The sequence below is a fragment of the Helobdella robusta genome, assembly GCF_000326865.2.
Source record: "Helobdella robusta unplaced genomic scaffold HELROscaffold_11, whole genome shotgun sequence".
Classification (NCBI taxonomy): Eukaryota; Metazoa; Annelida; class Clitellata; order Rhynchobdellida; family Glossiphoniidae; genus Helobdella; species Helobdella robusta.
This window is the reverse complement of record NW_008703617.1, coordinates 4,428,280-4,440,779: the sequence shown is the minus strand read 5'-3', so window position 1 is coordinate 4,440,779 and position 12,500 is coordinate 4,428,280. Positions and strand designations below refer to the sequence as shown.

Here is a 12,500-nt window from a genome sequence, read left to right as displayed (position 1 = left end):
AGTCTCATTATTTTGTTTTGTTTATTTCAATAAATACAATTAATTAATACAATACAATGCAAACACCAATTCAAATTTGTGTAGTGTAATAGAAGTGACACTTGGTATTGTTGTTGTTGGTTGTGGGGGCATGATTTGAATTTTATTTATATTTGTTAATCACTCACACACAGACGAAAAAACGATACACAGTCGCACACACACACACAGACGCACACACAGAGGCATATACATAGATACACACACGCACACGTACACACATACATGTGCACATAGGTACAATTTGAAGTGTGTGACATGGAAGAAATGAACTTGAGTGAAAGCCTGATTGGTTCATTTGATCTTGTACTCAGTTTAACTCCGCTGATACTTCAGAATCCAAACATGTTTTTCATTCAAACTCAGGTCAGTTATATCATCAACTCCATTTTTAGCTATTATTTATAAATTATTTAATGCGTTTTTTATTGGTGCATGCACAATCAAAAGTGTTAGTCTGCTTGAAAATTTTGTTGGCTTACTCTAACTAAAGAATAGGTAAGTGATAGATCAAACTTGATGTCTTACTAATGGCGGGAAGGAAGGACTATCTGATGGCTAACATAACAATTTTTGCATGCAACTAGTGTCCACTTTTCAATTAAGAAAAAATTTTGAGTTTATTCTAGTTTTATTGACAGCTTTTATAAAAATTCTCACTAAAACAACCATCACAGAAGTTTCTGAAACAAAATGGACAGTTTCTGTTTGTTGCATGTTGTTCGACAGAGCAAAATCATTGTAACTCTGGTGAAACCAATCATGATGAGGCCTGTGAAGAAAGAATTCTTCATTGTGAAGACCACATAAAGGTTTGTGTGTTGTATGTGTGTATGTTCCGTGTGTGTGTGGTGTGTGTTTGTGTGGTATTTGTTGTATGTGTTGTGTTGTGGTTGTATCAAATATCTTACCAGACTTGAGAAATTTATTTTTGCGCTACTGCTTGTGTGTATGTGATGCATTTATATGATGCAATAGGTTGTAGTTATTGGCAAGTTTTTTTTCTACGTAACCATACCTGCTTTAAAATGAAATGTCATGTGACTTGTTTTTCAGCCATCTAACGATAGTTTTTGGTAGTTTTTATGTTCTATAATGGTGTTATACATTCGCAAACAACTTACAGTCGTCTAAATATTGATAAACTCCATGGTATTATTTTATATTATTTATATTTATATATTATTTATATTATATTTATTTATATTATATTCATTATATTAAGTCATTTATATTACTTAAAGTCTGTTGCTTCTAACAATTCGTTTTCTCAATTCATCAATTCCATACAACAATCAGTTGATTCATAGTTCGGGATTGAGTCTGGAGCATCAGGCTGACGTTACGAACGTTGTCTTGCAGGCTTTCCAGAGGAACACCATTAATGCAGATCAGGTATTTATATTAATATATTTTATATTATTATTATTATATTTTAGTATACTAAATTTGTACCACGTCCTTGGTATTGGATATATGTTGATTCATTGTATTGTAAATTAGTATCCATCACTGACTGACTGGTTATCTTACGTTGGTTTGGCCCTGCTTACTTGAATTTGTCAATGATAATTTTTCAAATTTTCGGCTTACGGACGGCGTCTTTGGCTTGCTTTGTCTCATCTCAAATTTCAATTTTAAAGACACATTGGAGTGAGATTTAAACAACGATTTTTGTTCTAGTTTTTGAATGAAGAGATGAACTTGCTTCAGAGAAACAAGTGTTGTCTGATTGCATTTGTCTGCGTACTTGCTGGATGAGGTTCTCATTGTCGGCACCCTCCCAACACCCCAATACAACTTTTTTCAGTTTTTTAATTTTTACCATAATATTTTATCAGTTTTAAATTTAGTTGTTTTATGATTAGTCAGTATATTATATTTGAAAATGACTTTGTTTATTCCCTATTAAATGTGCTATTTTTAATAGTATTAAACGTCATAAGATAATTTCTTTGATAAAAAAAAGTACATTATTTAGTTGAAAGACTATCCGTGAGACACATTCAAGTCGGTTTAGCTTAGTTCATGCAGCCTATTCTCTTAATATTGTATCTTGATTATGTTAATTAATTTTATTTCTGTTTCTTTGTTGTTAGTTCATCAATTGTGAAACAACTACACGAAATTTGTGCCATTTTTCATAACTCTTGGGTCATTTTTAAAAACTTTCAAATATAAGTGATGGATGTAATGATGACAACTGTTCGTCAAAATATTGAAAATAATGAAATTATTGCTCTTCTAGAATTAACGGTTAAGGTTCGGGTCTTTAAATTATGAAATAAATATTAAATACAAAATTTTAAATATTTCTTTTCATCTGTGATAATAAACTCAAGTTGGAAAAAGTTCAATCAAGCAATAAAATGTCAAATTTATGAGAAATCAGTGCGAAACAAAACCAAAAATTCTAAAATCATAAGAGCCGAATAAATGATTGGTCGTGAATCAGACGAAATATAAAATATAATTGATAATAATCAGGCTTAACGAGTAATGCCTGCATACGCACGTAGATGATGATCATTAATAAGTTAAATCAATGGAGAACTTCCACCATTTTGATTTGATTAAAAATAAACTTCAAACACGATAGAATGAAACAAAACGTACAAGACGAGTACCACTTTAAAAATAATAAATATAAAATCAATCGAGTTTACATTGAATATAGTGAACAAATAATAAACAATGATAACTGCTAAAGAGCAACAAAATAAATACATCAGATACAGACTAACTAGCATATTATACAAAATAACATATATAACAAAGTAACACAGAAACAATAGTCCAACATAGATAACGAAATAACGATAAAACAAGAAATATAACAACATAGAAACAACGAGACAACATGAAATTGAAATGACTCAAGAGTAACTTGATGTTACTTGAGTAAATTAACTTGAAGTAACCTAAGTTATGTTAAACAGCTTTGACAGAAAATTCATAACAGAGATATGAATGGTGAGCATCAAAGATTCGATCTGATTTTATGTTCCTCGGCGAGCCATGCAAGCATCTGTGGAGTGTAGTAACTTATGATGATGTCTGCCCCTATACCATGGGAAAGACAAAATTAGGAAAATGGAAATTCGCTAGTTTAAACCATAAAATAAAATTATTAATAACCTCATTATTATTATTTAGGTAGTAATTTTTTAATTATTAATAATTTTTTAATGATTTATAACAAATTTTAAATAAAACGCATGGATATAAATGGGTAATTATATATATCCATGATAAAAAAAAGTCTATCTGACCGGCTCTTCTCATTGAATGGAAGGTTTCAAAAAGCACCCTCTTGAGATCAAAGGAGCCACTTTTGGCACCATGCCAGATCATAGCGTACTCCCCTGACACCTGATATACCGCTAGCGGGTACTCCGGGTACTGCAGACGGTTGATTTTTGGTACTCAATTTACAGGATTTGTATAAGAGGATTTGTATTGATGAGAATTGAGTACAAATCACTATAAAAGTATGTAATATAATGTAACATTTATTGCATCAATTCATTGAATGACTATATATGTATATCGCTATTGAAAATGTGCGCGTATGTATGTGTATAGTTAATTTTAAGTAAATTAAACAGTTGTTCTGCTCGCCTGTTGCTTCGTCTGCTTGACAACATCAAGGTACGCCATGGCCGGTTTCACCATCAACATATCTGCACCCTCTTCAACATCTCGTGCCTGTGTACGTGCGTGTGTGTGTGTGTGTATATACATGAGTGCAAGTGTGTCTACATAGACGTGTGCGTGAACGCGCGCGCGTGTGTGCGAGTATGGTAAGTTGTTGAATTATATTAAAACAACCTGCTTAGTCTCAGACATGAGATCAAGAAGAGTCAAAATAACATCAAAATATATTAAAGAAATGAATTAATTTTCCCGTTCGCTTGTTTTCACAAACTTTAATTGCTTCATCCCAAATAATAGTACATCACATAGCATCAGATCACATTCATCTAGACAATATAACCTTGAAATCACGTAGAAAAATCTTACTGCAAACCACAATCAACAATAAAGTGACACTCTACAACTCATCACGACACACCAAAACACCACAACGACACGTCACAACTTACAACAGCTCTCATAGCCAGGCCATGTGACCCTGGAGGTAATTGATAGCATCTCCTGTCTCCAAATGATGGAGCTGATTTGGCTGCGTCTCTGCATGTGCCATGTTTGTTTGTGTATGTGTGTATATTCATGTAAGTATTTGTGAATACATGTATGTATACGTATGTGTGTATGTATGTATGTATTATTATATAAATATTTATATAGTGCTTTTTCTAAATAAATTACATAGAGATCTTTGACTCATTTGCTGCAAGAGAGTGACAGAAAATAAAAAATTCAACCTGAAAGGCCCATAGAAAGCAGAAGCGAATTTGGCGCTGTAACTGAGGATGGCCACTTGACTGCCTAATCCTGCCCTAATTAGTGATTGCTTGATGGACCCCACTCGACCATCCATCATGTCAGATGGCGCCACAACATCGCACCCTGTGAAGTGATAATGTTTTTTTTTTACTACCAACTTTACAATACAATAAAATATCAGATATCCATCCAAAAATCATCACATGAAATGGGTTTAATTAATGCATTACATACCAGCTTTGGCGTAGGCTAGGGCTACCTCTGCCAAACGTTCTATGCTTGCGTCGTTGTCAATTGTGCTGTCTTCTCGAAGGATTCCTAATTTTAAATAATCTTAAAATAATTTACAATGGTAATTTAACCAAATTTTTTGGCCATAATTAGTTACCATAATAAAAGTTGATTAGCATTCAAGGAAAGTGATATTAATGGTAATAATTTGTATGAATTATAATTATAATAATAGCAATAGCAATAATGACATTGCTTTTAAACATGTTGCTAATTATCTTGAAGCAAAAATAATGAACAAATAAAATATATCAAGAAATAAAACTGATGTTGATGTGGCAATGGCGTAATGATTAAGGTGCCTGGCATTGTTGACGCAGTCTCCGGGCTTGAATATGAAGATATCCCCGCCCATCACATGTAAAAAGTGTGTGATGCGTCGAATCACATGTATTTATACACTGAGTCCTTCTTGCAATAACCTCTGCGGAATATCTAAAAAAGAATAGTAATAAGAAAAAGAGGAAGAAGAGGAAGAAGAAACAAACCACAGTGCCCATGGTCAGTGTAGGCACAGAGACACACATCACAGGCCAGAAGAAGATGAGGAAAGAACTGCTTGATGGACTTAATAGCCCTTATGACGACTGATTCTTTCATGTCCGCCGAACTGCCTCTACCGTCCTATTTCATTTTTCAAATTTATTTTTTGGTATTATTCATTATAATATGTATATATTCTCAATTTGATTCCTCCAAAAATATTAGCCCGTTGTTTTGTAAAGTTTATTGGTATCATCTGTAAATAAAAGAAAAACATTTCAAGAAGTGAAATTTTCTCTTGTAAACCTTTTTTTTAAAAGGACACAAACACACAGATTCACACAAACATTCATCTCTATCATCATCACTGTTATCATCATAAGTATATAAGTATCACGCCATCTTCACTATCATCGTCATAATCCACATCACTATTCACATCATGAGTTTTACTATCGTCATTATCATCATCCCTTAATTCAAACATGATAGTTTAAGATCTGAAGTACAATGTCTATTTATTAATGCTTCATAGTGATCTGTTTTGTGTTACATCCAATTATTTTTTTTCATTAGTTTAGAAAATTCTAAAAAAAAAATTAAAAACAAAAAATGCTATTTCTTAAATGAACCTGTGACAGTAATAAAAATTTTAATAAATTATAAATTACCCAAGACATCTAAGAAAGATAACAGATAAATGAAATTCAATAAAAATAGCTTTCTAAAATAATTCACATTTTTAACTTCTGCTACTAAAAAATAAGTCTTATCTCCTGAAAAATCAAGATGAACTATATATATATATATAAATCTACCAAATGAAATGAAAAAAATTGGCAATGAGACCCAAACTCCATCCAACCTTGATGACATTGTTGGGTACGCCGAAGACCAGAACAGAATTGAGACCCAACCTAACAAGTGGCCTCAAATGCTCAACCACCTTAACACACCCAAACCTCAGTATTCCTGGCATTGAAGAGATCTCTTCTTCACCATTGTCGTCATCACTTCAGGAATTTTTTAATAGTGAAAATTTATTAAAATTACAGGTATTTTCATGCATATAAATATAAAATAAGAACTTTTTAAAATAGATGGCTCAATCAGAATTTTCTTAAAATCTTAATGTTCAGTTTTGTAATGAAAGTTATATTATATAATTATCTAACAATTAGGCCAGTAGCAACTGCGATTTAAAGATAAAATGTGATGTATAAAATAAAGTAAAAATACACTACACTAATCATAATTCAAAGCTAAATAAATAAAGTCATTCTTATAATTATAATGTAAATTAAATTGTAAAGTAAGTAATTAAGTAAGTGACAGCTAATTAACAAAAAGTTAAACAAATTTAAATTGCAGTGTTACAATCTCTGCATTAATCAAATTAATTAAAAAGTATAGGACATTAACTCTCTTTTATAACACTATAACAGACTTTCACTTTCAGCTTCAGACAACATAAGTGATATTTTAACTAAGTCACAAAGAAGAGACAAAGAGAAACAGAAATGATGGTCATTCTTAAATCTTAACTTAACTTAACCTAATTCTACTGTATTTAATAATTAATTAATATTAATTATCAATGAAAATTAATGTTACAATAAAGCAAACTAACTAACGTTATAAAGACGGGGTACATAAAATTATCGATGCAGAGCGAACTGTTGAGTGACTGCCATCTTCTGAGAGTTTCATTGTGAAAGGCAGAATGTAGAATCACCTTTTTATCACCTTCCTCGCACAACTTCGCCATGTCAACTTTTAAATGTTTTAAAAGTTAATCTAAGTTTGTAAAGATTTCAGTTGTCTGTAAAGTAAACTGAACAAATGCACGCATCTGTTATGTTATATGAATGCTTTGCATTTGTTATACATGTATATATATATATACACGATCACGGTTTACTTTTTTCTCAAAGTTTAAAGATTGAAATTATCAAAGTTTGAATTTACTTGATGCTGTTTTATTACATCTTCTTTTGTACATTTTATCTACATTTAATATATGGTACACACATACGCACACAATACAGGAATACACAAACATAAAAAATATATATTATGCTTTATACATCATATAGATATCAATAGGTAAAAAACCATTTCAAAATAAAATGGCATTATAACCAAGCATATTATTGTTTATAAACTAAAAATCTCCAGGAATCTCCGTTTGAATGAATTGTCAGATGATGGAAGTACACGAAGGGATATACTAATTGTTGAAGAATAATAATTGATTAGACTTCATAAAATATTATTACAGAAATTGCTTTATTTTATTCTATTCATTCTTAACTTACATATATTGTGTAATATGTGGTACTCACCGTCGGTAACTCATCTTGTTAGCTACTTAAAATAACAAATAAAGACTAGCACCAGACTATCCACGTTAACTGTCAATTATTTTCAAGTTTCATGTTGAATACCTATAGAGATTATTGATAATGACAAATTGCAGAATGCTAGTGGAGTTTATTAACAGTTTTTATAGATTTTATATATAAGTTTTGTCTTTTGTCATATTTTTAGTTATAACATGTTATAATAAAATATAACAAATATAATATAATATATTATATATATAATATTATATATATATATATATATATATATATATATAAGTATATATGGAAGTTCACGAAAGCATAGACAGTATATTTAGATATTTAGTCCTATAAAACCAAAGAACAATATTGCATATGGCGAATTTCGTAATCCCGTCTTGCACGCATACAGAAAACTTCATATTACCCACTGCTACACTTTAGTTACTTTGCCGGTTTGCATTGCATAATTAGGTAATTAAAAATTTCAATTAGTTTTATTATCTAACTAAAGAAAAAAATGGCCGCTGCCGAAGTTGAAGAAGTAATTACTAGAGAAGCCATAGAAGACCTGATTTATTGTGGTTTCAAAAACAGTTATCTGGTCAGCACAAAAGAGCCCAAGGTATAAAAACATTCATATTATTATGACATATTTATATTATAGTTATATAAATTATATTGAACATTAAATGCTTAAATTTATTTATAATTTACATGAAAATGAAACATGACTTAACTTCTTAATATTAATAATATTAATATTAAGGAGTTTTAAGTCATGTTTCATTTAATATTAATTAACTTGTAGAAGAATAAACTTACTAAAGCTAAAAAGCTAAATTAAACTCACACTTTCTTTTTTAAGTTTTAATTATTATGTCTTACTCTTACTTAACTTAATTTAACAAACTTAAGCCTTGTTAAATTAAACTAAGTTTAGTTTGCATAGCAAGTATTTATTTCATTTTGCTAATAATGTAAATTTGTGAAGTGTAAGGTTTGAGCTTGAGTAAAGAAGTTTTATAATTTATACTATTACATACTACTATATTATATAGTATTATATATATTAGTATATTACACTATCTCTATTTAACTTAACTTTTTAACTTACTTTACTACTTTTATTAGTCTGTTTAAAAATTTAATTTAAAAAGTTTTATTGCTAGTTATATTACAACAACATGTCTTCTAATTTGTTATTAAAGTTTAGTTCAGTTGATAAACTTTTTTACAGTTACATCACAAGTTTTGAATATTATTTAACATTTTTCAAATAATTGAACACAGAGTGCACAGATCATGGAAACCTGCTTGAGGCTCTTCAGCAAGGATTATAAATACTCTGTAAATATGATTTCATTCCGAGTATTTTCATTCAGAATTGTATTTATTTTATAATTTAAGAAAAATGTCCCAATGAATGCCACACATTCAGATAAATAAATAAATAAACCATTAAATAAATAAATAACCATTAACCATTAAATAAATAAATAAATAAATTTTGGTTAATGTCTCAATTTGACCTGATGGCAGTTAATTAATAATACGGATGGCAACCTATGTGACCACTACCCAGAAAAGATTGCTATCTTAGAACAGCTTAATACAGAGACTAATACTAATGAGAAGTGAACTTTTTAATTTTGATTATTTCAATTTTGATTATGTTTTATCTCAATTATTTAATGCATTTTATTATTATTTTTGGTTGTTTTTCTTGTTTATCTTTTCATTTGGCTGTAATTTTGCATATGTGCATGCTGTGTAGACTTAATTTTAACTACTATTTTGATTTTATTATCAGTACTCTCTGTGTATTGTTTTATATTTCTATTTATTCCAGTAATTTTATTTTTATGTTTGTGAATATTAATTTTCTAAAAATTAACTTTAGCATTCAGAACAACACACACTTCTGCCATTCCTTCTATGCTAATTTTAATACCAATGCTATCTCTATCTTTTTAATTTCATAGTGTGTTATATTACTATGCAATTGTGTTTGTCCTTGTAGTCAAACTTTTTTTGTTTTTTTTTTTCTACATTTTGACCTTTAAAAATAGTTATTCTGTGTGTGTTTGTGTGTGTGTGCGCGCGCGTGTGTGTATGTGTGTGTTTGTCTCAATTAATCAAAATTTTTGGTTCAACCAGCTCTTGACCATTAGATAGTTTCTTCTTTTTACTTTTTGCAATGCCAAGAATATATTCTGTACATTTGAGTGCTAAAATTTAAAAATGATAAAAACTGTTTATTATGCTTTAGTAGACAATTGTTAAAAAATTAAAAGGTTACTGAACTTATCATGTTTCTATTTCATGTATCAGTAAAGATTAGTTATTAATTAATGAATGAATGAATTAATTAATTAATTAATATTAATGAAGACAAATATTTAAAATGTCAATGCAGATTCAGATCATCATACAATGGCGTTGAGCTGCACAATCTGATATACGATGCTAAAATAGGTCGTTGCCGAGAGAGATTTGTGGTGCCTGTCATACTGTTTGAAGGCAAGGTTTGTGGGTTGGGATCCATCTATTAAGACAATCATACTCTTTTATTGTTGTTGTTGTTGTTGTGTTGCCTGTGTTGTCGTATTTCGTTTTCGATTGGTTCTCTAGTTATAATGTAGTGTTTTTTTTTATGACTTCATGTAAGATGCTCTCTTGAGTTGTGTAGCATTATAAATTGTAAGCATTGTAGGACAGTGCACTAACGTTTTTAAGACTCTAATTATTGCATGCTATGCCTTCTTGCAAATATTAATTTATATAATATGAAGTATTTAAAACCTATGTTTCTGTTTGTATGATGAGAGAGAGTTAGAGAGAAAAAGAGTCATTAAAAACAATTCTGTAAATACTGCTTCAATGTTACTTCACCATATACAACTGGACTTCAGGATTTGTCCCTCGATCATTTTCGATCATCTCACTCACACACACACACACAAACACACACACAGCACATATGTAGGTCATCTACGTTGGCAGTTGCCAAAGAGATGATGCTCAGATCGTGCATGAATGCTGTCTACTCCATCACAACTCCAAGAAACCTTCCGTTTGACTCCGATCAGAGTCAGGAGAGTGTCATTAAATGCTCACTTGAAGATTTAACTGACGAAGAGATACTATCGCCTTATGATGTTGCCTCCCTTCTTGGGTTGGCCATGAGTTTTTACTAAATTTTTTTAGTACCTTCATACTTTAGTCACAAGAATATTGAATGGTTTGGAAAAGTTTTTAATGTTTGAGGATTGTTTATATCAAAACTATCAAAAAAATCTACGGTTTCTTTGCCGAATATATATTGACTATCATTTTGAACAGAAATAATCGTTAGATATGCTTGTGACACTCCATTCTCATGTTAAATTTATTGTCCATTCAAATTGCTAACGCAGTGCAAGGTCTAGTGATATTAAGCTGTTGAAGATGTTCAAAGTGTCCTACATATTTGACCTCATGGTTGAAGATTGCAAGGTCAAGTACTACCTCAAGTGAGTTAACTGACGTTTCTACTAATTCACTGCTACCTGCTTTCGTAGAATGATAGCGTTGTCGTGTGTGCTGGAATGGTTGCATAATATTTTACGCAAAAAAATGTTTAGAATGTAGAACGTGAGGCATAATTAAAGCATGTTCTACAATCACAGTCTTGCCATCTTATAAGATCTTTCCTGCAATCACTTCACTTTCATTTCTGCTATAGCGTACGCAGTTTTTTCAACGTCTATGTTAATTGGTCATTCAACCAAACACGTACGCTCCACCCTCGCTAACAAACTGACCAATCAACCATCTAACTAATGACCAAAAAAGTTATGCCATCTTGTCCCCAGAGAAGGTTGACAGTAAAAGGATAGACCAAACAAATTCCAGCCAAGAACTAAATGAAGATATCTCATCTCTACCGTCATCTGAGTGAACGAAACTTCGCTAGATGATGAAGCCACTAATTGTTTTTATCACTTTACATACCTGTCGACACTTAGTTTACTTTTTGGATTTTATATCATCTCTTGTCATCAACTTATTTTGGTTAATTTTGTTTGATCAGAAAAAATGGAGGAAGAAGATGCAAATTAACCTATGATAATCATTTACTAATAATAATATTGTAGCTTCTCATCATCAGAGAAAGTCGATGATGAGTACCAAAAATTCCGACTCTCATCTTTGCCCTACCCCGGCTGTGAGTACTTCAAGGAGTGGAAGGAAAGAAAATACGTGCCTGAGACTCTCGTTTTCAATTGGAAGGCGGTTTGTAGTGATGTGTCGTTGTTTGTGGCTGTCGGGGTGATGTGCTGCTGTTGTCATTGTGGCTGTGGTGATGTGTTGTTGTTGTTGTTTGTCGTTGTCATAACGGGTTGTTGTTGTCATTGTTTAACCAATTATTATACCAAGCCAAGATTGTAAATTAATTAATTAATTGTTAATTTCTAATTAATTGTATCTAATTATACAATCAATAGTGTAAATTAATTTATGCTAATTTATGATTAATTTATGATTAATTTATGATAATTCAGGCCGATATAACAGCAACGTTCAAATCTCCGGAAAATCTTGACCCACCTGAAGGCATTAAATGGGAAGATTATAAGGTTTTAATAATAATAATAATAAATAATAATAACCCAATTAATTAATTAATAATAATTATAAGACTTTGGTACTGATACTTTGGAACTTGGTACTTTGTAGGAATGGGATTTGATGACTCTGACGAGGAATTACTTGAAGCTGATACTGTACTACCTTAAATTTAGTAAGCTGTCATTTTATGGCTGCTTCAGTTCTCACTACTACTTGACATATTTCATTTGTACTTTTTTCTGTGACCACATACATACATACAATCACAACACACACACACACACACACACACACACACACACACACACACACACACAC

At 30.8% G+C, this 12,500-nt stretch overlaps 2 protein-coding genes across 2 annotated transcripts in view; one reads left to right on the top strand and one right to left on the bottom strand.

Annotated features, from left to right (window-relative positions):
• Positions 1 to 2,164: 2,164 nt before the first annotated feature.
• On the bottom strand, positions 2,165 to 6,997 carry HELRODRAFT_185301 (hypothetical protein). Its single transcript, XM_009013059.1, has 9 exons — positions 6,858 to 6,997; positions 6,089 to 6,236; positions 5,229 to 5,364; positions 4,684 to 4,767; positions 4,428 to 4,572; positions 4,146 to 4,233; positions 3,661 to 3,747; positions 3,312 to 3,441; positions 2,165 to 3,102 (listed from the first exon to the last, which is right to left on the bottom strand). Exons 1-9 carry the CDS (start codon positions 6,989 to 6,991, stop codon positions 3,020 to 3,022), a joined length of 1,035 nt encoding a protein of 344 aa, XP_009011307.1. The 5' UTR covers positions 6,992 to 6,997; the 3' UTR covers positions 2,165 to 3,019.
• A 1,091-nt stretch (positions 6,998 to 8,088) lies between these two features.
• HELRODRAFT_190283 (hypothetical protein) overlaps positions 8,089 to 12,500 on the top strand; it is a gene marked incomplete at both ends in the record, with an annotated part of 11,008 nt that continues 6,596 nt past the window's right edge. Inside the window, 9 exons of the mRNA XM_009013058.1 lie at positions 8,089 to 8,193; positions 8,862 to 8,939; positions 9,111 to 9,205; positions 9,988 to 10,096; positions 10,547 to 10,746; positions 10,988 to 11,083; positions 11,708 to 11,846; positions 12,116 to 12,190; positions 12,291 to 12,354. Of these exons, the coding sequence (XP_009011306.1) occupies positions 8,089 to 8,193; positions 8,862 to 8,939; positions 9,111 to 9,205; positions 9,988 to 10,096; positions 10,547 to 10,746; positions 10,988 to 11,083; positions 11,708 to 11,846; positions 12,116 to 12,190; positions 12,291 to 12,354 (961 nt within the window). The remainder of the gene's footprint in view (positions 8,194 to 8,861; positions 8,940 to 9,110; positions 9,206 to 9,987; positions 10,097 to 10,546; positions 10,747 to 10,987; positions 11,084 to 11,707; positions 11,847 to 12,115; positions 12,191 to 12,290; positions 12,355 to 12,500) is intronic.

Bases quoted from the DNA above. Each gene is read 5' to 3' on its own strand.
- HELRODRAFT_185301 (XM_009013059.1), bottom strand. From the start codon at position 6,991: ATGGCGAAGTTGTGCGAGGAAGGTGATAAAAAGGTGATTCTACATTCT. The intron at 5,365-6,088 runs GTTGGATGGAGT...AAAATGAAATAG, and splicing joins TACCCAACAATGTCATCAAG to GACGGTAGAGGCAGTTCGGC. The intron at 3,103-3,311 runs GTCAGATAGACT...CCCATGGTATAG, and splicing joins CCATTCAATGAGAAGAGCCG to GGGCAGACATCATCATAAGT.